Genomic DNA, 26377 nt, shown 5'->3' with positions numbered 1-26377 from the left:
AATCAGCAATCACAATAAACAATAGGAAGACCTCCAAGTAATAGAATAATCTAATAAAAACTATAAAATATTTAAATCAATTGAAAACATAAATGAATTAATAAGGCATAAGATCAAGACACTATCAACAAAGATTTGTGAAAAAGAATTTCTAGAAAATAAAAAGAAAATTATTGAAAATAAAATCTTGGCCCAGCCAGTGTGGCACAGTGGTTGAACATCAGCCTATGAACCAAGAGGTCACGGTTCGATTCCCGGTCAGGGAATATGCCTGGGTCGCAGGTTTGATCCCCAGTTTAGGGTGTACAGGAGGTAGCCAATTGATGATTCTTTCTCATCATTGATGTTTCTATCTCTCTCCCTCTCCCTTCCTCTCTGAAATCAATAAAAATATTTTTAAAAGATTTTAAATAAAAATAAAATTATAGAAAAAGTATGTTTAAAAAAACCTGGGCTATATTAATATAAGGCAGTTTTGTAAGTAAAAGCATTAAGAATTAAGGAGGATTCTTGCATAATATTAAAGAAACAATTCATCAGGAAGAGATAAAAACCATGCACACCTTTTACTCACCTTATAAACATAATCTAAAATGTACTTAAAACAAAATAAAATGACAGAACTACAAGGAGAAACAGACAAATCTCCAAACATTTTTTCAGTGATTAAGGAGACAAAAAAATTAGGAAAGAGCAAGGTTGATCTGATGAACATCATATCGATTCCTGACTCTTGAACATTTAGAGAGTACACATCCTTTTCAAGCTCACAGGCATCAGTTATAAAACCTGTCCACTTAGTTGATCACACAGCAAGTCTCAACAAATTAGAGACCACAATGCATAAAAGTGAGAAATCAATAATAAAAAACAACTTAAATAGAGAGATTTGAAGATGGCAGGGTAGGTAGAGAGGTTAAGCAAAGATCTTATATGCATATATGCATTACCTATGGACACAGACAATAGGGTGGCAAAGGCCTGAGGTGGGACCAGAACCAGATGGAGGCAGGTAATGGGGGGGGGGGGGGGAGGGACATCTGTAATAATCTCAACAATAAAGATTTAAAAAGAAAAAAAGAAGAAAAACTTAAATACATATACTAGTATATTTAGAAATTAAAAGTTGTGAGGTTTTTTTGGTTACCATGGGGAAAATAGTAAATATTTTTTAAGAGTTACTCAAGTCTTATTTAGAACAAAGAGAAAATACCACGTTTCAAAACATATGGGAAGGAGTTAAAGAAATTAAAGGACATTTTATAGCTGTAAATGCTTATATTAGAAAGGTAGATTGGACATTAATGAGCTGAGCATCAATATTAAGTAGAAACGGAACAGAATAAACCCAAAGTACATAGAAGGAAGAAAGTAATAAAGTTAGAGCAGTCAAGGAAATATGAAACGGACTTCTAATAGAGAGGTTTGGCAAAACACAAAATCTGGTTCTTTTTAAATCTAACAAAGTGGTAATAGCTGGAGAGGCAGGTGGTGAAGTGGTAGAAAGCATGGGCTCTGGAGCTGACCGCCTGGCTTGAGTCCCCACTCTGCCACTTACTAGCCGCACGGCCGTGGGCATGTGACTCGTGCCCGGCAATGGTGGAATCACAGCTCAAACCCTGGGCTGCTGGACCCCAGGGCCCAGGCACTAACTGGTTATTCTTATGACAGGATTTCTAAGTAGTGGACTCTGATGAGAGTGCCTTCCTCCCATAAGGAAACTGAGGCTTATTATCCCAATTTAACAGATGGAGTAACTGAGGTTTGAAGGATTTAGGTAATTCTCCTCAAGTCATGAGATAAAGAATTGGAGCGGACTCAAGACGAGATCGTCCCTGAAGTTGGTCCTCTTAACTATCATGTTCATTTATAAGACAATAGGAACATCTCTGTTGACCACTCAGCACAGCAATACCCTGGAAAGCTACTTGCTGTAAATCCAACTTTAGGGAAGATGTCTTTTTTAAGGTAGAATGTAAAGGGAAGGGGCAAATGCCCCTTGTTCGTATACAGAATTTTCTACTCTTTCTTACGATAAACCCAGTGGTTAAGATTATGTGCTTTGGAATTAGAAATATTAAGGATAATTGCTAATACTTATTAGACACTTACTATATGCCAAGCATAATGCTAAGCTCTTTCAATCTTCACAACATCCCTTTTCACATCAATTATTATCCCGTAATACTAAGAACCTCAGGTGCAGAGAAGTAAACCTCACAGGGCTACCAATTGGCAGAGGCAGGATTCCATCCCAGGCCATCTCAGACCAGAGCTTACAGTCTTCTCCACACGAAACTCCTGGGACCCAATTTCCTCATCCCATTGATTGGAGATGACAGCACCCACCCTCATGACCTCCGAGGAGGAATTGAGACAAGGTAGGTAAAGCCACCAGCACAGTATCTGGCAGGATGATGATAATGGTGCTGACGGTGATGACAGCAGGTACTTGCAAAGATCTAAGCCTAAAAGGATGGTGCCATTCCTGATTGCTCCAGAATAACTAACTGCCTAAAACCCTCAAAAAGAAATCTTTCTTTCCATTTCACTCCCACAAATCTTCAAGAGGACATACTGTGCTTTATGTGAAAGCTCATTTTCAAAATCAAAATCATGGCATTGCACATTACGTGAGGATATGAGGAAAAGTATTTAAATGAATCTAACAAAGAGAACAGTAGAGAAGTTGGAGTTGGGGAGGGAGCGCGCATTGCCCAATGCAATAACTCTGGCCTTGAACTTGTTTTCCAGAATTCTTGAAATATCAGTGATGGCAGAATAAACGACCAATTAATCAGGTTGTTTGTTCTCTGTGTGTGAGTCGCTGTTGCCATCTACAGTTAAAAATGGGACGTGCAACCCTGCCAAAGAATCCTAAAAAAACACAGTCCTGGAGGGGGCGGTGTTCAGAAAACGTGCTCGTTCAATGAGAACAGAAAGGGAAAACGCTACCTGGAGGAGCAGCTCTTTCTCCACCACCTCTTCTGTCTTGCTGATGAGACGCTTCTGCAGGGTGTGAATTTTCTCTATCAGCTCATAGGTAGTGGGGTCACTGGCCTGTTCAAGGGAACAAAATAAAAGACATTGAGACACCATCATTTGAGGTCCCTTTGCAAAAGAATTACTGTTTTCTTGAAATCTACCTGCAGACCCAGTACAGAGAGATGGGTATGTAACAGATGAGATAGATGGTCATCAAAACAGACTGATGTTTGGCTAATGTCTTATCTACTGACTCTGCTTGGCCAAGAGACGGAAAGTGAATACGTTTGCTCCACCAAGGAAACTACTACTACTGATAACAGCAGCAATAATGATAGCTACTGCGCATGATCCCCGATGCTTTGTCACCAACCAGACACCATGCTAAGTGTTTTCCTCCATTATCCAATTTTAGCCACACAACAGCCCTACGAGGTAGCATGAGTCTTCCCCTTTTACAGATGAGACATGAAACTCAAAGCATTAAGTTATTCACCCACACAGGTAAGGGTCAGAGCTGGATTCAAGCCCAGATATGCCAGGCTCTAATTACTTATGCTCTGAGGTTTCCCCTCCCATCACCTCTGTTTCCATGGGAATGAGACAGGGTTCCCTAATTCATTCAGCCTCAGGGTTCTCCTTTGATACTGTCAACAAGGAGATGCCTTACAGCCTATGATGGGGAAGCTTTCTAGGATGTGGACTTCTGCTAATAACTGACAACAGAACACGTCCATGGCATTTCGCTCTCAAACAGTGTTATCAATCCATAAAGGTTTGATGCACCTTCAGTAACTATCTGTGTACAATTCAAACAAGATCTACACTTATAAATTGATATTCTGTCCTCTAGACTTTGAGCCAAAGCTTCCCTTTCAACTGTATTGACATTTGGAATTAATCTAACAGCTAAATCTTTTCAACTGCCTCCCACAATCTCTGTTTTCTAATTTTTAAAATAGAAATTGACATGGAATTGGAAACTTTAAAGCTCTGCTTGCAAACACATGGAGTAAACTAATGTGACAGTAAATGGATTTTAAATCTTCAGCTCCACTTCCCTACACATCCATATTACGGTTAGTTCAGTAAACTACACCACTCTTGGCAGTTGAAGAGGAATAAATGAGGGTCCAAAAGAGTGGGGGGAAAAGAGAGTCCATTAACTCTGGCTTTGCTTACAAAATACTAAGCAGTGCCGAGTGATACCCATACGCTGGGACTGCATTTGGCACACACTTTCACTTGGCAAGACTGGATGTTGTTCAAATCCAGGCCCCATGTTTATATAACAATTTATAATGCATTATCCTTAATGCCTTTCTTCATTAAGAAGGAAAACTAAAAATGAAAAACCAAAAAACACCTTGGCTGCTTTTTTACCCTTGCCCTGCTTTTTCTGAAAAGACATACTCTCCCAATATCCTAATTGTTCAATTAGTCGAAGCCCCTACTGGTGCCCACATTGCTGGGCACAACAAGAGGCTATGGCCACCTTTTATTGAATAAGCAGAGACTGGTTTCAACTGTTACCTGCGGTGCTGGTGGTAATGTCTATCAGAAAGTCATAAAATAAAATAGGAGGTTTACAGGCATACCTCGGAGATACTGCGGGTTCAGTTCCAGAATAAAGCGTGTATCACAAATAAAGCAAGCAAGTCATGATCTTTTTGCTGGTGGACAGGTTTGCCTTCAGTGTGTTTTTTAAAAAAAAAAAAAATCAACACTGGTGAAGAGCAATCAAATGAGGTATGCCTCAATTATCCATTGCCTACCAATGGACTTTGTGCTCCCAAGATCCTAAGGGAAAAGGTTTGGCTAACACAATGCTAGTCCCTCAAAAAGAAGGCAATTTCACAAGAGCCTTATTTCCTGCATGAAATAAAAAGATGCAAAGACCAATTGAAACATGGTTGAAGACACTGATGGCCAATGTAACTAGAGGCAATGAACTACCTGAGACTAACAGGCAGCCACGGGATAGCTATGTGAGCAAAAAATGGCAAAAAGAGAAAAACGAATGTCCATTGGTGAAGCCAGTTCACGACGTCCACTAAGTCTTCTTTAGGCAGAAAGAATTGTGTCCAAGACTGTTTAGACCAGCGGTTCTCAACCTTTGGGTCGCAACCCCTTTGGGGGTCGAAAGACCCTTTAACAGGGGTCGCCTAAGACTATCGGAAAACACATATATAATTACATATTGTTTTTGTGATTAATCACTATGCTTTCATTTTGTTCAATCTGTAACAATGAAAATACATTCTGCATATCAGATATTTACATGACGATTCATAACAGTAGCAAAATCACAGTGATGAAGTAGCAACGAAAATAATTTTATGGTTTGGGGTCACCACAACATGAGGAACTGTATTAAAGGGTCGCGGCATGAGGAAGGTTGAGAACCACTGGGTTAGACAATCCCCAAGTGAACCATCTGCTTCTGGGAACTCCTGTTCTTCTTCTGGGAACTCAATTTACATTCGATCCAGTCTGACATTTTAGGGAACAATTTGCATAACATTCAATAAAACCACTTGCTGTGCTTCAGCTGTGAAGCCCTGTGGGGTAGCAGAAGGGATCTGGGCGTGGGAGGAAGGCTCCGCCAGGGGTTACCTCAAGCTTCCTCCACCTGTGCACGTTCATGGGGTTCTCCAGCTCCTCCTCCAGCGCTCGGCAGCGTGTCCGCTCCTTTATGAACTCTCTCTGCATGTGGAAAAGCTCCTGCCTGAACAAGGCACACTTCATTTGCAAAGGAATTCTCTACCCATTTGAAAATCATATCTTTATGTGGTTCTACATATATGCTACATCTTATATAAAAAGTTGGAAGTAGCCAAAACCGGTTTGGCTCAGTGGATAGAGCGTCGGCCTGCGGACTGAAGGGTCCCAGGTTTGATTCCGGTCGGGGGCATGTACCTGGGTTGCGGGCACATCCCCAGTAGGAGATGTGCAGGAGGCAGCTGATCGATGTTTCTCTCTCATCGATGTATCTAACTATCTCTCTCCCTTCCTCTCTGTAAAAAAATCAATAAAATATATTTTAAAAAAGTTGGAAGTAAGGAGACTTCTATGAACACTGAGACCAGACTCCTAACCGGAGCCAGACACAGAGGATACCAATTCTTGCAGAGCTCAAACTTCAGGCTTAGCTTTAAAAAAAAAAAAAAAAGTGCCAAAACTTCAGAATCATGATTCTGGACACCCGAAGGAATTTAGAAGTATCTGGAAAGAACAGGGAGGAGGTGAATTACAAGGATTTCAATATACTTTTTAAAAAATATTTTTTATTGATTTCAAAGAGGAAGGGAGAGGGAGAGAGAGAGAAATATCAATGATGAGAGAGAATCATTGATCGGCTGCCTCTTGCACGCTCCCTCCCTACCCCCTCGCGCCCCCCCCCCCCCCCCCCCCCCCCCCGCAACTGGGGATCGAGCCCACAACTTGGATATGTGACCTTGACTGAAATTGAACCCGGAACACTTCAGTCTGCAGGCTGATGCTCTATCCACTGAGCCAAACCAGCCAGGGCTCAATATACTTTTTAATGTTTCTAAATGTCTTTACAAGTAGCAACAAGAGAACAAGCTACCTTCCATCACAAGGTATGGCACCTGACTGCAAGATATTGAGGCTCAGATGATAGCCTGGCACCAGGTAGGCCAGGGCATTGCCACCCTAATTGCCCATTAGAATGACCTGGGGAGGTCTGAAAACATGCTTTGCCTGGCCCTTATCCCCAGAGAGATTCTGCTTTACTTGGTCTTGCATGTGGCTTGGATTTTGTAAGTTTTATAATTCTAGTGGTAATTTCTAATATGCAGCCAGGATTGAGAAACACTGGGTTAGGACTGATGTTTGCTATTATATGGTATTCCATAACTACTAGTACACAGGTGGCTGAAAGACTAGCTCTGGCTCCAACTAAAATCTGTGGGATCTCTGGTTAGTAGGCAATGTGCTTCAGGCATCCCCAGTACCCCATGAGCTGGCTACCACCCTATTGAACAAGTCACTTTGTTGCGGGGGGGGGGGGGGGGGGCGGTGGTGGAGAAGAAACAAGCGCTGGCATTGAAACGGGCAGGAAGGATGGACAACACGGAATTATTATCTGTCCTCTGCTGTGGGTGTGCAGATTACCAATACTAAGCCATCTCTTTTACTTAATTGCTTCATTTAAACCAATAATACAACTTCCCCTCATTAGCAAGGCAAACCATTAGAATTAACTGCATAAGCCTCACTCAGCAGGGAGCTCAGAACAAGCTGCTTGGAATTAAAACCATATTTTTAACACTTCTATTTTCTAAAGTGCCATCAGAAGAGAAGGGCAAGAGCAGGAGCTACTAGACTCTGTGGGAGGCACATTCTGTTTGTTTTCATGTTTAATTTTAACTACAAGATTAAAGCTCAGAGACGTTAAGTGACTTTCCCAAGGTCACACAGCTTGAGATTAGAATTCATGCCTGCTTGCCTCCAATATCTTTATTAAGTTGTCTTCCCATTGAAAATAAAAATAAAATCTATTATCAACAAACCAGCAATCCTGACTAGGAATGGGTAGAATTTGGTCCTCTGTATATGTAATAAAAATAACTCATAGCTGGCAAGTTTAGCAATGGTCTCAGAGATCATTCAATAGCTACTTAGAATGAATCCATTTGTCTCCAAAATGCCAATGATGGTATGTATCTCTGGGTAGTAAACTTATGAGTAATTTTTCTAATTCCTTCTTTGTATTGTTTCTGCACTTCCCACATTTTCTACAATGAATTTGTATTACTCTTATCATCTCAAATACTAGCAAATCTTAGGGGAAAAGAAGAGTATTGATATATCCTTGGTAGTGGCATCTTCCTTTGCTATTCCTGAACATATTCACTGCATCTAAACATCAAAACTATTTTCTAATTTGATTAATTTAAGAAGGCAACCCAAACGGTGTCCTTGTTCCAAGGTTGTCAAGGATACTGTTCATCTATAAGTCTGTGGGGACTAAAGATAGTTACTGAGAAAACACCAAACCTCTTATTTGGTTCCTGCAATTGCCTATATAAAACATGGTGATGTTTTCCCAAAGGGAAAGTACATCTTACATAGTGTAAGATTTAAAGCAAGAAGAAGGCGCACTAAGCTAAAGTGAAAGCTGCAGAAGATAAATCAAGAGTGAGAAATAAAATTTGGCCACCTTCTAAGGAAACAGAGTTTTCAAATAGTGATAAAATTAAATTTACCCCCCTTTTCATTCTGAATATAATTCCAAGAGAAAAAATGTGCAAATGTTACCAGGATTAAATTTAAATATTGATGTTCCATCTCTTGGGTACTGCCTTATTAAAGAAAGTCTAAAGAGCTCACTGGAGGAAATATTTTTTCTGAATTGTAACTAGTTCGTATTTGTGATTTGACTTGAAATTTCTTCTTTTAAATCCAAAATAAAGTTTAAAAAAAAAACTTTTTGCACTCACTTATATTCCCCTGAAAGGAAACAAATTCATTTTTTTGTGACATAGAAGGGGCACAATGTAGATTCTGAATTATGGAAAAGTTGTTGTTATTATTTGCCAATAATTTCAACATATAAAAAATTGTACACAACTTGATAAAGACCTCAATGATGAACAAAAGGAACACAAGGTCACCTGGCTGGTGTGGCTCAGTGGTTGAGCATGGACCCATGAACCAAGAGGTCACCGGATGAATTCCATGGTCACTGGTTGTGGGCTCAATCCCTAATGGGGGGTGTGCAGGAGGCAGCCGATCAATGTTTCTTTCTCGATGTTTCTATCTCTCTATCCTTCCCCCTTTCTCTCTCTCTAAAAACAATAAAAACACTTTTTCAAAAAAAAAAAAAAAAAAAAGGTCATTTCAGGAACTCCCCACAGAGGGGTCTCCTGTTACCTGAGTTCCTCGACATTAGCCACACTCCTGGCAAGAATCCCCTTTTCCCGGCGAAGCTTCTTGATCTCAAGCTTGAGGATCCTCATGTCCTCCAGCCTCTGGTTGTACTGGATCTCACCTTTATTCAGCACAGACTGTTGGATCTTGATCTTCTCATAAAGCAAAGCCAACTCATCGTTGCGACGAACGAGCTGCGACCCGAGGATATCTCTCTCGCCGATGACCTAGAGAGGTAGGGGAGGACATGGCCACCAAGGGACAAAAGGTCTCACTGTTCATTATGGCAGCAGCATTCACTCAGTCGATGAACACCCAGCCAATGGCCACATGTGCTCCGCACCCAGTGGGTGGGGCACTGGAAATGGTTTGCTAGTCAATCAACACTGCACTCCTCCCCTGAGGACCTGCAGTCTTGTTAGAAAGAGTACAACATATAATTCATCGTAATAATAATTCAATAATCCTTGGCCCATAGGTGTTGGGTCGTTTTTTCCCAACCCATTGTTTTATAAATGCTTCCATTTGAGTGACTTAGCGTGGGCTAGCCCTTGCCACACTGTACCACTCCTCACTGTCTTACACAGGCCATTTTTTTATTTTTAACCTGCCTGTTCTCTGAAAGCATATGTTTGTAATCCCCATACTATGTAATTATTAATTACAGTTATATGCAAGCAATTATATTACACTAGAATGTTAAGCTCCCTGAAGACAAGGATCTTACGTTCTTATTGATCAATGGATCCTCAGGTCCTAGAGGAGTGACTGCCACACAGTAAGTACTCGTAGATATGACTTGAATAAATAAATATGTCATAATTAATCAAGAGAAGATGAGCCTCTGCTACTGTTCTTCCAATAAACTGAGTAGAAGAGCTTAGAGAAGAATTCGGACTTGTGAAGAGTTAAATCAAACAGTTGTGTCTGCTGATGACGTCTGTGGGTCTGGTGAGGAGATGTTCCTACCTGGTCTAATTCCTTCTTCTGTCTCAGCCTCTCCCCATCAGCCTCGGCAATAATGCGCAAGAGTTTTCTCTCTTCAGCTTCCTGTTTTTCAATGAAGTGTTTGGTCTCCAGAGCTTGTTGTCTCAGCTTCTGCAGCTCGGCCTGAGAAAGAGTGAAAGATATGGGCAAATTTCGCTCTGTAACAGCACAAACCAGGACTGCAGGGTCCAGAATTAGATGTACCGTGTACTTCTCACACTCTCCTCTGATGTTTTAACATGGTTTGATCACTCTCACAATCAAAACAATCTATACACACACACACACACACACACACACACACACACAGCCTGTAAAGAAACAGCAATGCACATTACAGGGATCATGTTTATTCCATGAGTTGTGCCCTTGGGGGATTTCCATCATTTTTCTATATGTGTGTAGCAGGGTCTTCATTGGTATTCAGCAGCACTTCTCTCACCAACTAAAAATGAGGAGAATTCGCAAAGAATAGTGCAGGAGAAGATGTGGGGGTAAGCATGGGGAGGAATCTTTGTATGTGCCAGCTCCTCTAATGGTCCTAATACTACCAGCACATCAACTACAGAAATAAAGACCATTTTAAGCAAAAATTAAATGAATAAAGATAGCAGCCCATTGTCTATCTTATAAAATATCTTGATGGAACAGAAGAGATACCATGCATTAAAAGAAATATAGATCCTACTCCTAAGATGCTTCCAACCTAGATGAAAAATAAGATATACAAGTCTTATGCAAATATTAACAAGTCCAGGCAATAATGTTTCCATATCATTATTGTTACAAACACAGTGATTTGATGTTACCAGAGGTCAGAGGACTGGGATTGTCAGGAAAACTTCCTGGAACTAAATGCAGATCTTGCAGCTCTTTAGGTTACACAGAACTCATAAGAATGATGGAGAAAGGGTGTTATGGTCTGCTAAGTTTCAGAAGGAAAATTCCTCTCTTCAAAGAATACATTCACTTCATTTCCACAAGTATATTTGTGACTTACAGAATCCTACAATATCCTAGGCATGATATTGGGTATTTTGCATAGCTACTTGTATTCCCATTTTACAAATGCAATTACAGAGACAAAGAAAAGCAAATTAACTCACCCAAGGTCACACAGCTAGTACATAGTAGAGTTGAGATTCCAACCTGGATCTTTTGGCCCCAAAGCTATCATCACACAACACATCCAAGTCAAACACAGAAGAAGAGTAAGACCTGAGGGTTGCTCCATCCATTGGAGATGATAAATATAACCAACCACACTACAGTGTCAAAATGTTATGAACAGTATGAAAAAGGACATGGGGGTACACAGGAGTAAGTTCCTATTTCTGCCTGGCGTTTAGATGAAATAACCAGTCAGGGCCTTGGCAGGTAACAGATATTCCCAAAGGGGACGACTCTATTTTATGGGGAGAGTAGCTTGCAGTCAGGCTTGTGTGAACAAAGGCACATGCAAACTCTAAAGTGCCCGGTGCACTCACCAGTCAGCAAAACATCCCATGTGGCTGGATTAGAGTGTTAGGTAAAGAACAGCAGGGGGTGAGGCTGGTAAAACAGCTGAGCCAGCCTGGAAGGGCCTTGTAGGCCACACACTGTACAGTGTCGGCAATGGGGAGCCATAGAGGTATCCAGGCCCAAATTGGGAAGACAGGTGATGTCACAGACCAGGTGAGCACAAGAAGAAACAAATGGGAGGAGAGCTCTGTTTTACCCATACTGAGAATCACAAGGGAGATCGCAAGACCATATTAAGGTTCCAACTCTTCAATGGCTTGCAGATCAGCAAATGACAGTGAAAAAGCAGTAAGATTTTCTTTCAAGGAAATATTGGCAGCCCCACCCTCCCTACTCATAAATCTCACTGGGATGCTAGAAAACCCCATATTTGTAAGTGCCCGTGAGCCACCCCAACTCTTCCTAAGGTCTGTCTCTAATCCATGAAGAGCAAGAGTCATTAACTCCATACTTCAAACTTATCCAAGCAGTAGAAGATACTGTGCGATGCCGCAAATGTGTAATGTGTAATGTCACAAACTAAATGCAGTCAGCTACTATGAAACCAAGGGCTTCTCTGATGACACTTTGTTTGTTCACTCATGAAATACGTTCTGGTCCAGGGATAAGCAAAAGGAAATACGTACTGAGAAAATATCTGGTTTAGTATTTACCACTTTGGGGGATTGCCTGTTAGGAAAGCGTTTGAAGAACCGGCCTTTCGATTTCTATAATCATTTAAGGTGACAGCGAAGACAGCAATAAAATACCTGCTTGGCTCATGCTTTCTTTAATAAAACTTTTATTTTCCCAGATGTGTAACATTCACTTCCCTGTTCTTAAGTGCCAAGAGCTGATCAGAATCCATCAGCAGAACAAAATGAAATCCCTGTTCTATTAAAATGCAATCAGTGGTGTGTAAAAGTATTTGTCTGGAATGTAAAACCACTAGTGCGTTTGGCATTGCTGGGTGTGTTTTTTCATAATATATCAAAATTCTGAATGGTCTCCTTATGTCACAAATTTATGGGCTGTAAACAAGATGTGGCATTAGGTGTTGGCAGCAAATGTTAACATCAACACAATACCTTTGGTCTAATGCATTTAGCAGCTATCAATCTGAGCTGTCTCACCCAGAAAAGTTGGTAACAACTGCTCTGCACCCAAACACCCATCAAGCAATGTTGTAGGTGGAGCCCAAGGTATCAGCATTTCTCAAAGTGGTGTGAAGTTATAATATGGTGGCTGGACAAATTTTTTAGTCACTGCCTCTGTAATTATACCATTTTGTAATAGGTGATTATGGAATATTCACCATCTAACTTGGTTGAAGGCATAAATCATATCTCCAGAACCACAATTGTGAAAGTTTCACCCATTCATACATGATCCTGATATTCACTGGGCTTCACAGAAATCATGCATTTACATCTAACCAAACAAATAGGAGTACATGAAGCTGTCCAGCCATGAGAATAATTAGTGTCTCTCTCTCTCTCTCTCTCTCTCTCTCTCTCTCTCTCTCTCTCTCTCTCTCTCTCTCTCTCTCTCCTCTCACTCGCCCTCTCTTTCTGACAGTCCCCGTCTATGTCATTCTAGAGTCCACTAAGTAAAAGGATGTGGTGCCCTGAAGCCAGTCACTAATGCGATGCTCAGCTCTGGACATAGAGAATTTGCCACTGAATTTTTCGCCAGGAATCAAAGTGCTGTCAGATTGATGTGGGATGATTGGGAGGTGACGAGACAGAATCGGGGGCTTGTTAGGACTAGAGAGCAGACACTCCAGATGAGCTGGCTCCTTCAGTGCTGATGAAACAAGACTGGGACAGACTGGATGCAGTCACGTCCACCGAGAACTATTGACATTCTGTCATAACCCTAATGTGCTGACAATGGCTAGTGTCCTGAGGAGTCAGTAGAGCCTGGTAGCAACTTAAAAGGGAAAAGAAACATGAAAGGAGCAAGATTTTTTCTTTTGAGGGGGTTAAATGAGAATGGGGATGACCTATTATAGGCAACTGTTTATCTGTTGGCTTGGAGAAGTAATAAATTGTATTATCCTGTCAAAAGGCATCTCCTAGTCTACCAAACAGGTGAGAGGGCCGGCCTTCCAGGAGGATTATGTACCCACATAGCTTTGTAGAACTCACAATAATAAGCTAAATGTTTCTTGGAGCAAAGTTACTAGAAAATCTGCCCTTTCCCTCAGGGTTTTGGTTTTTGAACTACAGATGCATGAAATCCAGAGACCTGTGTGGAACATGATTCAAATTTGAGGCTAAAAAGTCAAGAGGCTCAGACTCAACATTTGAGCTGTCATATTTTTCTACAGAATGTCAAATGGGCTTAATGATAGGCCAGAAGTACCCAGTCGAAGCACCACTGCAAGTCACCCTTGGATAACCTCAAATCATAAATCAAGCTGGCATCCTTTTTCTGTTACTCATTTCTCTGCCTTAATGGGAAATGCTGGGGGGGAAAGGTATCGTAGTTTCACAGTACGTCCAAAGCAATCATCTTACTATAACTGATGACCCAGAGCTATGCAGACCCAGGATTCCCCATTTAGAGCAGACTCTCTGGAGCAGAAGCTCTTTAATCACCTTTCATTTCATATTCACCAGCTCTGCTGGACCAGGACCAAAAAACAGGGCCCTATTGACCTTTGTTTTATTTTATTATGATGCTTCTTTGGAGCTATATGTGTGGATGCCTGGTGATGGAATGCATAAGTGAAGCCAATGTTAACTGAAGTCAAACACTAAAGAATTAGGAAAAATTGCTCTTTTGCATAGGACATTGCTTATTCTAAAGCAGGATTTGTAGAAGGCAGTTAGTTCCACCTTGGACATTAGCATGGGTTAATCATTAATCTTTTGAATACTAGTAGAGCATTACTTGGGAAAGGAAGAGATGAGGATTAATGCCATCCTGGAAAAGGAAAGAGGTAGTGTACTAGATCAAGTTATACTGATGCCTGGCTAACATGGGTCCATGAGGCCCACAGGTAAAGCAATGTTTATAATAAGATTCTTCTAAATAATTTAATGATAAATAAACCCATTTCCACTACAGGCTTCAGAGTGGAACAAGATAACTTCTATAAAACTAAGTCTTAGAACAAGGACAGTAAGAGCAAAGATGCAGGAAAGTTTCAAATTTTAGAAAATGTATTCATGTTTTTTTATATAAATATCAATTTTAATGCAGAATCTTCTATTATTTTTTATCATAAGCTTGAGTTGGGAGATGAAAGTCTCAGACAGGCAAATGTATAAATTACATATTTTTTGTAAAGATGCCTTTCTTACATGTTAACCTTTCTCAAACCAAATGTGCCTTGATTTAACGTAATGTAGTAGTTCTAGTTCCATGAAGACCTATCATTAGTTTACAAAACCCATTTTGAGAGTGCATATTTCAGTTGATGGCATCTTGGAATCAAGGTTGTATGGCATTAAATCTACCCAATACAAGGATATGTGTATTAAATCTGATTACACATTTTCAAGATAATCTGATACACTCTGCAGGCTAATATGCGCAGAAAAACAAGGTATTCAGTTCTCTTGTTTGTTATAGATAGTTCCTGCAAGTGGCTCATAAGCATCCATGGGTATTCTGCATGTATATTTTCAAAATAAAAGTGCCATCACCTTCTCAAAAGTTCCTTTTTTAATTCTTTGGTCAAATAGATTAGAAGGGAAATCTGGATTGAATAAAAAAGGAAAATATATTAGGTTTAGTAAATGTGTATAGTAAAACGTATTTGGTTCAAGAATCTGAAATGGTATAATCATTTGGTATGTATTCTTAAAGATAATCTTTATGTTAGCAGACATAAAATGTCCTAAATTAGTAGATTTAAATTATATATATATATAAAATATCAGAGGTGATTCCCTGGAGGAGTTGCTGCAAAATTTTTAGATCCAAAGAGGTAAGGTGAACTGTGAACCTGAGTTGAGAGCAAATCAAGTGAGAACCCAATAGCTAACGATACTGCAGGCAGAAAGTCACGCACACGTGAAGTAAACAGCAATTAGGAGCAGAGGGACAAAGGGTCTTGCCAACATTGCCTTATAGAAGGCCCAGGGAGGAGAGTGGGAGGGCTGGGCCTGGGTTGTCAATGCAAAGGGATTGTGGGAAGCCTGCAAGCTCCAGGACTTCTTAGGCACTGCTGACCTGCTAGGTTCTCTTCTGCTGATGTGATGATGATAGCCAACACAGCTGAACCAGGTGTTTGTGCATTTCCACTGGCCTCGTCCTTGTTTACCTGTAAGGTAGCCTGACCTAGAGGTGGCAGAACTCATCCTCCTGGCACCTTGGCTGTCCTCCCTGCCCCTTGTTGCCTTAGGCGAGCGTATAGCCTGCCTTGACTAGAGAGGCTATTGGTCCATCACTTTCATCGTAAGAGCTGTACCTTCAATGTTTCCTTCTCCTTCTCTATGCGCTGCTGTTCCAGATGTAGCTTCACGAGCGCTGACTCTTTGGCAGAGATTTCTTCCTTCAGCTGATCTACCTGATGAGTCATAATCTTTAATTTTTTCTTCATTTCTGTTATTTCATCCTAACAAAATGAAAGGAGTTTGGAAGTGAAGTAAATTGACACCACAGTCCCTATGGAAGTTCAAATGCACATTCAAGAACTTTTAAGGGAGGCCCTTTCAAAACAGTGGTCTCCTGACTACTTATGACTGAGCTATTCCTTCGTATGCTGTGCCATCAACCTCACTGTACTTTATAGCAGGAACTCTCAAAATATTCTCTTGAGATATATACAAAGTATGTGTAAGACTATGCCAGACACACACACACACACACACACACACACACACACACACACACTTATTCCTCATTTTACTAGAGAAGAATTGGAATCACTGCAAACATTCTAACTAAAAGATTACAAAGCAAAGCTCTGCAATTAAATGACAAGAGTACACTGCTCCCCTCTGAGTCACAGCAGCTATTAGCAGCTTCAAAAATTAGAAACAGGAGAATGGCAATACTACATAATAATTAAAAGCCAGACTGAGATATTCACATCCTATCAAGTTGAGTCATTTCCATTTCAAACAATCTGAGAGTTCTGCATATAATTCATCTCTTTTTTTTTTTCAGTTGAATTCCACAAGATTATTTTCTTGATCTATTCTAAATTCTGCTATTAGGATGATAGAAATTGCTTTGAACCCAGGATGGGGAGGAATCAAAGTATAAAGACATAAATACATTCTATACCTGAGCTTCCACCAGGTTTTTGCTGTACAGATTCCTGTCTGACCTCACAGCTTCGTACAGGTTCTGTTGCTGTTTTAATTTAGTCTCTGATTCAGCGATTTTCTTTTTGTAGTCAAAAATCTGCATTTCGCGGACTTTTATGTCTTCCATGTTCATGAGGACCTGGAGGAGAAAGAATACTGCGATGGTTAAACAGCCCATCTGTAGTTACCAGTTCAGTACACAGAGATTTTTCTCCCAGGGAAGCTAGTAGAAATGCCAGCCATCAAAAAATTGGACTGTGCCTCTAATCACTGAGGCACAACACAGAAAGTCAGCCCAGCTGATTAGGGGCAAACATACATTTCATCTCCTCTGGAGTTCTGCTCGAGCATGAGCTAAGCACAGTTATTTTGTGATCACAAGAGGGGAGGGGCGGGAAATAAAGAAATCCTTTCAATTTTGAAAACCTCTCCTGACGACCTCAACTACCAAAAAGAGAAAGGAAATAAAGTCTCAGGTTTGAACGGATCTTAACACAGAGGGCTCAGAAAGATAAGAGATAAGCTAGCTGTTTGGCTACACTTGAGTTTTTGTAGTTAAACACAAGAAAGAAAAGTGGCCTTTGAACGTTGATAGCAATCACAACACTGTCATGCCAATGTCAGTGTCACTCCATCAGGGAAACTCCAAGGGCTTCATAAAACTGTGTTCTATCGCGCACAAAACACTTCTGGGAAAGATAAGCTGCGAGAATAACTGCCTCCTTTTTGCAAGTACGAAAAACTGAGGCACGAGTTCCGCAGAGAGCCAGTACCTCTCAAACAAGCAATCCATACAGTGAGAGTTACATAATCGTGACTCTCGGCCCAATGTCCACAGAAATTGATATTTATGCACAAACTTCTTCAGAAATCCCTTAAGTAGAAAAATGTTAGTGATTCGCTCACTGGAACTCTGGTCTAAACAATACATAGAACTAAGACACATAAGGAGAAATTTCTTACGATGTCACTGCATTTCAGTGAAGTTCTCCTAATTATTGGCTAGAATGGAAGGAAATAAACAGCGCAGTGTGCTAGAGAATAAAAGGACAGGGTGGACCTGAAGTAACACAGCTGGGGAGGTTCCTCTGAAAAAGAGGCATTTTACCTAGAATCTAAAGGTCAAAAAGTACTTAGATCTTTGCCATGCTGATATTCATTGATTCAGGTGTGGGCTACCTGTGAGCAGCATGTCCCCAAATCATTGCACTACAGAATTCTTTTATTCCACTGGTGGAATTAGCATTCTGGAAAATACACTTGGAGAAACCCTGCTGTTACATTTTTCCTTCAGGGTCAATGATGGCTGGTGTTTATATCTTTAAATAAACACCTTTCAAAGTTTTCTTGGACTTATAATTAAGGAGAGATGTTATTAAATTTTAGCAAGTGCCTTTTCAGCATACATTATTTTATAGCATTTTTTCTTATTAGGTTTATTGATTTGATATAGCTGTATTCCTCTTACAAGTATTTTAATTTTATTTCTTTATTCACAATTCTGTGTGCCATAATTTTAATTAAATGCATAAATGTGAAACATACATTTATTTTATTTTCCTTATTTATTGGAACTTCCTTCTCTCTTGAACCCACATCAGCCCCTCATTGGTTCATAAAGTAACCGGGTTAACAATCTAGTATGTGTTCTTCCATATATTTTCTTTGAATTCTGCATATTCTATTCAAGTCCAGGAACATCATCATCATCATAGCTAATATTTCTCAGGTACTTTCTATGTAACTCATTTAATCTTCCCAAAAATCCTATAAAATAGACATTATCATCACCCTGCTGTTCAAAGAAGTAAACCAAAGTCAAAAGAAGTAATATCATTCACAACTCTTCTACTAGGACATATACAGATACAGGAATTTGTTGGTTTTCATTTTGCTTTTTGGGGTTTGGTTTTTATGTTTTGGCAAAATGGGATCTTCTAATATATACTTTAATGCACCTTGCTTTCTATCATTCAATAGTACTTCGTGGAAATCACATGAACTAGCTCTAATTCATTCTCTTTAAAGTTGGCATAAAACCCTATAGTTGAGTGTACCATCCTATACTCAGCTCTTCCCCTCGGTGGGCCATTAACTTAGTTTCCACTGTTTTGCCACAATGAACCACACAGCAATGAACAGTGTTGTACATATGTCCTTTTACTTATTTCACTTGTGTTTTTAGTTCTGCTGGGATGGACCCCCAGGAATGGCATATCTGACTCAAAAGAAATATATCTTTTTAAACTTTAATAGATATTGCAAGATTGCTTTCCAAAATGGTTGTAACACTGCACATACCCATACTGCCAGCAATAGTTTCCTTAATAGAAAACTCTCCTTGTGGTTTTGGGATAAACTCTCTTTGGTCATAGTGGAGGATTCTTTTAATGTACTGTTGAATTTGGTTAACTAGAATTTCATTTGGGATTCTGCATACATATTCATAAATGATCTAACTCAATCCCCTTCTTTTTGGTTCTATTTTAAAATCAATGTTTCTGCTGGTTTCAGAAAATGAAAGGAATCCCTTTCTGTTCACTTATTAATTCACTTACCCATTTATTCATAAACATGTAATTGAGGACTTACCTAGGGCAAGCACTGTAAAAGCACTAGCGATGTAAAGAAGAATAAGACTCATTGCCTACCCTCAAGATCACCTCGGTGAGTGACTTAACCATAAAATGGATAATCAGGGAATGGATACAACCAGTAAACTGAGATATGCACAGAATGTTATGAGGGTCTGAGGGTGGTCCTACCCATCTTATCTACGCAGTTAATATTGGGCATTTACAGAATTTGTGGGAACTGCCTCTGCCTTCGTATTCCTCAATCATTCCAACCTCGGACCCCAAGCTCTCTCCTGGTCCTGGAATCTTTTCTCATTATCACTGCAGAAGGCATGGGTAATATCAGCACACCAATGCCAATCAATATTACCCAAAAGAATACTAAGTGCATGAACAGCACTTTTCTAAATTTATTTGCAAAATGTGTGTGTGTGTGTGTGTGTGTGTGTGTGTGTGTGTGTGTTAGCCTGGGAATTATCTGATTCTTAAAAGTTTGAAGAAACTCAACTCTATAATCATTAGGCCCTCGGTGGCAATTTTGGAACTAATTTTCTCTCAACTTTTTTGGTAGCATCCATAGTTATTAAACTTTCCACATTTTCTACTTCTTCTTGGATCAAACCATGATATACATACACATTTGAGAGAACTATTTCAAACTTTTTTAAAACGTATGTGTCTAGAGTTGTACAACACAATTTTATGTTTTTACTATTTTACTATTATTATTTGCTATCAACACTTTGTGTGGGGGAAAATGGCCCAAGGTAAGAATATATACAGACTCAGCAGTAGATGTCTTGGTTGGGGGCCCAGAAAGAACAAAATTAGCCCTCGCTGATTTGGTTCAGTGGATAAAATGTCAGCCTGTGGACTGAAGAGTCCCAGGTTCAATTCCGGTCAAGGGCACATTCCTGGATTGTGGGCTTGATCCCCAGTAGGGGGCATGCAGGAGGCAGCCAATCAATGATTCTCTCTCATCATTGATACTTCTATCTCTCTTTCCCTCTCCCTTCCTCTCTGAAATCAATAAAGATATATTTTTTTAAAAAAAATTAGAAGACCTGCGACAAGGAGGTCTGTGGAAGAGGCATGTGAATAGATCTGAAATGAAAAGAAATCCCCTTCCTTCTTCAGTGTCTTTGATCCATATCTTCAGGTTCCTTAAAAATGAGCAGCAGTTGGCCTTCCAAGATACCACCACGAGTAAATGTGAAACCTGAGTAAGGTATCCATGACTGGGTCTGTTATTTGCTTAATATTTTTTTAAGAACTGCACCTTTCTCTGAACATGATCACTCTCTCTGGGGTCAGTGAAATGAATAGATTAAAGATACTTTAAACAGCATGATCAGCATTTGGAATATCAAGAGGCACATCAGAGAGAAAAAAATCTTCAATCACTCTGGGAGATGTTATAATCATCCTTCGCACAGGCAGAATAATGCTCCAGATAAAGGGTTCCCATTTCTTTGGGGGCATCCAGTAGCAGGGTCCACCTCTCTGCAACAACAGTGCACAATCTCACTTCTGCATCCTTGAAGCTGGGAGGAATAAGAACCCAATATGATACCAAGAAGATCAAAGGCATTTCAGTTAAACGACAATGAAAAAATAAGTATTGAAACTAAGGGAAAAGACAATTCACAAAGCCATCTAGTTCTGTGTGTTGAGAACCAAACTTTTTTTTTTTTAAGGAAATCATTCAAAGCAATGTCATACAGAAGTTCCAGTCCTGAAAAATTCATAAAACGTGCGGGGTGTGAAGTAGGAGCAAAACCTTTTGTCAGCAAAACGTCCCCCCATTAAAAATGGTTTATCAGAGATGTGGGGTGCCAGCTGTGGGGCTGGAGTTAAATTAGTTGATTACACTTTAGATATCTCAACCCAACACATGAGATAAATCACACCCAAATATAGAAGGTGTTATCACAGCCAGAGAGTTGGAGCTCCCAGCATTTGCAGGCCCACTTCAGAGGAGCCCAGAAACTGCTTACGGTGCACTATCGGGGTGCAGTCCCAGTTTATAACCTACTCCTGCCTTTTCTTTTTCTCTTAGAACAACCTGCCAATAGAAATAAGACTGAGATAAAAATCAATAACACAGGCTGGAAAGCTGCAGCGTAGTCAAAACATCATATAGACGAAGGCAGGGTAAGGAAGTAGGTCACTGAATGTGGAACTCTTTAACTGGCATTTGATGAAATAGTGCAATAATCTTTTCAAATGAGTTTTTCCTGACTCGATGTCAATGGTCTGAATGCTGACAATGCCTTTACTTTCATAAGAACACTGAAAAACTCACTTAGAAAGGAAGAACCTGGGTGCCCAGGCAGGTGAAATGTTAAATTTACTCACTTCCTTGTTTCATCCTCTATCTTAAATGTATAGTGGCATACCTATGTTTCTGGTTTTTTAATAACATTACATTATATTATATAATGAGGGATATAATGATATCTACCTCAGAGGACCATTATGAGGATTTGAGTGAGAAAATGTGTATTTGTCATAGAACAGACTGAGAATTTCAGAGGGAAGGCATGGGTGGGACATGGGGGATAGTGATTAACTGGGGAACTTATCTATATAATAAAAGCCTAAGCGACTGTTACAACCAAATGACCAGTCACTATGATACGCACTGACCACCAGGGGCAGACACTCAATGCAGGAGCTGCCCCCTGGTGATCAGTGCACTCCCACAGGGGGAGCACCAGTCATCCAGAAGCTGGACTCACAGCTGGCAAGCGCAGTGGCAGGAGCCTCTCCCGCCTCCACGGCAGCGCTAAGGAGCAGTGAGTTAAGTGGTAAGGAGCAGCGAGCCAAGCAGTAAGGCATGAGCAGGTGGGTGGTAAGGAGCGAGGGATCCCAGACTGTGAGAGAGCACAGGCTGGGCTGAGGGACACACCTCCCATGCACGAATTTTGTGCACTGGGCCTCTAGTATGCATATATGGACACAGACAATAGAGTGGTGAAGGCCTGGGAGGGGCAGGTGCCGGGTGGAGAGGGTCAGGGAGGGAAAACAAACAAAGGAAACATCTGTAATACTTTCAACAATAAATAAAAACAAAGAAAATGTGTATTTGTGCCACTATATAGGTACCTAGCATAGCATAATCTAGTCATTTAATAAATGCTAATAGATTACCATGGTAGGCTAAGATTATATCATATTGTATTAGCAGTATACTTAACAAATCAGTTTTGTTTTTCTATGGATCAAATTCTGTTCTGCAGAAAAATAGAGACCCATAATACACTTCTTTCATTATAACACCAAAAGCTTATAATTTGTGGATGTCCCATTGAGGTTCCTCTCCAGGGTTCTAGCCTATTAAAGGTGCTCTTGTCTAAAACTGAATAAATATCAAAGAAACAGGAGCTTCTTTTTGTTATGAAGTACCTATTCAGGGAACAATATTTCTTTGATCTTTTGCTTTCCTTGCTTACTTCTAAGCCCTTGAGAGCACATTATTATTCATTTCTTGGAACCTGTGTCTAGAAGAGCTTTGCCTGACACTCTTATAGGCAAACAAGCAGCAAGCTAAGACAGTTGTAAGGAGGGATTCGTTGTAAAAGACTGCTTTTGGGCATGTAAAATGTCTGGGAGGCAAAGGCCAGAAGTTTAGTGTTTAGAATGAAAAGGGAGGGGCCCTAATGTAAGCCAAATGCATGATGTGTAAAATTCTTCTCAGATTTAATAATTAACTAGAAGCGGTTTTACCTAGAATTGGTTAACAGTTGAGAAAAAGAGTACATACGGTGGCCCACAATCTACAATGTCATACCTGGCGCCTCTCAATTTATCTGAGTAGTAAAATCTAAGAGTGTAGCAGAAGAAAAACCAGGAGGATAAAAAGTGCTGAAGCACTGCAGTAGCTTACTTTCTGGTTCTGCAAATATTCACTCCCTCTCCCTGTCCCCACCCCCTCCATGGAAGGAGTCTCTTCCAAAAGAGCCCAGCCTACTTCCTGGATGTTGGTGTGGTCTCATCCTTTCAAATCTCCTCCACATTTCCTGCTCACCACCACCCGCTCCCTTCCCCAATTTCTGTTACTTTTCTTTGTCTCACTCTAGTTCATTAGGTCCTTGCCTAAAACAATGCAAGGATCAAGGTATTTTGCTAAACAAACACTATTCTTTACCTTAGAAGAAACCTGACACTAATTTTCTTCTATTAGGTTGAACCTTAAGAAATCTCTGAGCATCCACTGTTTTTCACTTACAAAAACAGCTACGTTAGAGGTTCAACTTAAATATCTTCCCATAAAGGAATTTTCGGAGCCTGGCTTTTACCCTGGGGCTTCCAGAGGCCATTCTTTCTCTAGTTCGAAGGCATATTTTTTCCATAGACCCCATTAAGCTGCCTTTTTCCTTATTCATCCTTGGACAAGGGAGGATTTATTGCACCCGAGGAGCAGCTCTATTAAGGTGGGTTCAACTCTTAGAATCACAGGATGGTGCTAGAATCCACTTTTCAAAACTACAGGTGGGAATGCAGTGATGTGCAGAGCTCTGTCCACTTCCCAATCTTTAGTATTCTTTCATTTAGGATGTTGTAGGAGCCCCAGGCCCAAATGCCTATTTCTTATCACTCTGAGCTGATGTGGTCTATGGACAATTGTAACTCCCAGTATGTCCCACTTTCAGGGGTGATTCTCTCTGCCCTGCCACATCCCTAAGCCACCATCCCAGAATGCACTGGGCAACCACCAGCTCCACCCTGCCTTCCCCATTCTTTGGATTGGCCATAATTGTCCGACTGGCTGGGCACAAGCACTTGACTAGCAGGAAGGTGGAATGAACTGGTCAGTATAGACACTGAGAAGGGGAAGAGATGGTAGGAGATTTCTGAAGCATCTTTCTAGCTCTTCTCGGGTTGTCTCTTTTATGAAGCAAATTCAAGGAACTGTGAGTTGAGGTCCAGATAGATTTTCTCAGTTCACCTCTGTTGGCTTTAAAATTCTCATCCATTCTCCTTTCTTCTACTTCAGCATCAGGCTCTATGTCAGCCTTAGTGTTTGATGCTGTTAAAAGTTTTTATTTTCCATACAAACCACTGTAAACCTACTTTTGCCCCATTTGCACAATTTTGCATTGTGTTTTTATCAGATTCATATTGTAAACATTGTTTCCCATTTTTTAATGATTTTCTAACATTAAATGTACATGGTTTTAATGGTACATAATACTGTATCAAATACATATAGCACAATTTATTTTGAAGAATATTCTTTTATAGAAATCTTTGCATTTCTTATGGCTCCACGGACTCAGTTTTTAAAGAAACTGCTGGATCAAAAGAATAAACTTGGACAGTGTATACTCTAGAAGTAGATGAAAATATCAGCTTCATGACATCATCCCCAGCACCTGGCATTATCCCTCAACTCCCTATAAATAGAATGCACGAAAGGCAACTTTCTGTTTGTTCAAATAAGGAAATAAGGACTGGGTGTGTGTGTGTGTGTGTGTGTGTGTGTGAGAGAGAGAGAGAGAGAGTGGGGGGGGGGGGAGGAAAGAGAGACAAAAATATGAGGAAGAGCAAAAAAGACATATATGTCCTTGATAAGAAGCCCAGAGAGGACACAAGTTGCTATAGCAACTGATATATGCTATCAGAGATTATGTAATAGATAGAAAAATTATAGTTGATAATATATTTTAAGGACTTGTGTTTAAATTATTTAGGTGAGACACTGTATAATCTTGTGCAGTTAAACATCAGAAAACTTGATAAAGTTACCAGCAAAACTTGGCACTAGTATCTCTCCTTTGCAAGAAAACAGAAAAATATATAATCCTATATGAAAATCAGTGGCAGCATTATTTTTATCACACATCATCTATCCATTTGTTTAACAAACACTTTTTTGGTGCCTACTATTTACCAGCATGCTGGAATGAAACAGTGAATGAGATAAAATCCTTGCTCCCAAGAGCTCACTGTAAAGTAGGAAAAACAAATATGCACGGAAATAACAATACTAGAGGATGATAACTGCCATCCCAGAGATATAAACAAATCCACCAAGTAGGAAATGACTAGCTCTGCCTAGGCAGTCAGAGCAGGCTTGACCCCAGAAATGAACATTTGAGCTGGGTACTGAAGGATGAATAGGAGTTTTCCATGCAGAGAAGGGGAAGAAGAACTTTCTAGGGAGAACAAAGAGCTTGGACTCTGTCTTTTAAGTCAGAGCATACCAATTGCTGTCTTGCATGGGTGACAGGTATATACAAAAATACTGATTCACTCTACCCACCAGGACCTGGGCAGGTATCATCCTTGGGTGAATCCCCTCCAGCCCTGTCTCATCCTCCTTATTTCCACATGCCATAGGCTTTGTTTTCTATGAGTGTTGTGATGCAAAAAAATGTTAGGAAGCACTGCCCAAGGTGGCTCAGAGGTAACGAAGGTTGGTAGGGCCAGGAATAATTATAAGACTACATTGGAATTTTTTATATATATATATTTTATTGATTTTTTACAGAGAGGAAGGGAGAGAGATAGAGAGCTAGAAACATCGATGAGAGAGAAACATCGATCAGCTGCCTCCTGCACATCTCCCACTGGGGATGTGCCCGCAACCCAGGTGCATGCCCCTGACCAGAATCGAACCCGGGACCCTTCAGTCCGCAGGCCGACGCTCTATCCACTGAGCCAAACCGGTTTCGGCTACATTGGAATTTTTAACAGTTAGCTCTGATAGTATGATAGCAGCCAGGAATGGAGAGAGAATGATTACCAGAAAGGAGACGTAAAAGGCTGCAACGGATTATAGGTTCAGATACATTCAGTGTCTCACCATATAGGTCCCTCCTTTAGGGGGATCATACTCCTGCCCAGGGAGTAGGATCAGGCTTCGCCATGTGCTTTGCTCTGGCCAATGGAATATGGGTGGGCAGGCCCTGTGCCCTTCCTTTGGCAGCAGAAGCTCTGAGAGCACCCTGAAGTATCTACTGTTACACTCATTTCCCTCTTAAGAGGCCAGCACATGCCAACAGAGCCATCCTGGAGTGAGGAGGACAAGAAGCAGGGCTGCAGCTGACCCTCAAAGGCCACTAATGTGAGCAAAAATAAACCTTTGTTGCTGTAACCCATTCAGCTAACGCTGACTGATACCGAGGCCAATGCGCCAGCCCAAGCCAGAGAATATGA

At 40.5% G+C, this 26377-nt stretch overlaps 1 protein-coding gene across 1 annotated transcript in view; it reads right to left on the bottom strand.

The window, feature by feature from the left end:
• Nucleotides 1–26377, bottom strand: part of CFAP58 (cilia and flagella associated protein 58) — an 83485-nt gene that overhangs the window by 33040 nt on the left and 24068 nt on the right. Inside the window, exons 10-15 of the mRNA XM_081105284.1 lie at nucleotides 16615–16776; nucleotides 15794–15940; nucleotides 9853–9993; nucleotides 8887–9110; nucleotides 5602–5713; nucleotides 2956–3060 (exon numbers count right to left, since the gene is read on the bottom strand). Coding sequence (XP_080961410.1) covers nucleotides 2956–3060; nucleotides 5602–5713; nucleotides 8887–9110; nucleotides 9853–9993; nucleotides 15794–15940; nucleotides 16615–16776 — 891 coding nt within the window. The remainder of the gene's footprint in view (nucleotides 1–2955; nucleotides 3061–5601; nucleotides 5714–8886; nucleotides 9111–9852; nucleotides 9994–15793; nucleotides 15941–16614; nucleotides 16777–26377) is intronic.

The sequence above is a fragment of the Myotis nattereri genome, assembly GCF_964212035.1.
Source record: "Myotis nattereri genome assembly, chromosome: 13".
Lineage (NCBI taxonomy): Eukaryota > Metazoa > Chordata > Mammalia > Chiroptera > Vespertilionidae > Myotis > Myotis nattereri.
Note: the sequence above shows the minus strand (reverse complement) of the source record. Positions and strands in the feature narration are given on the sequence as shown.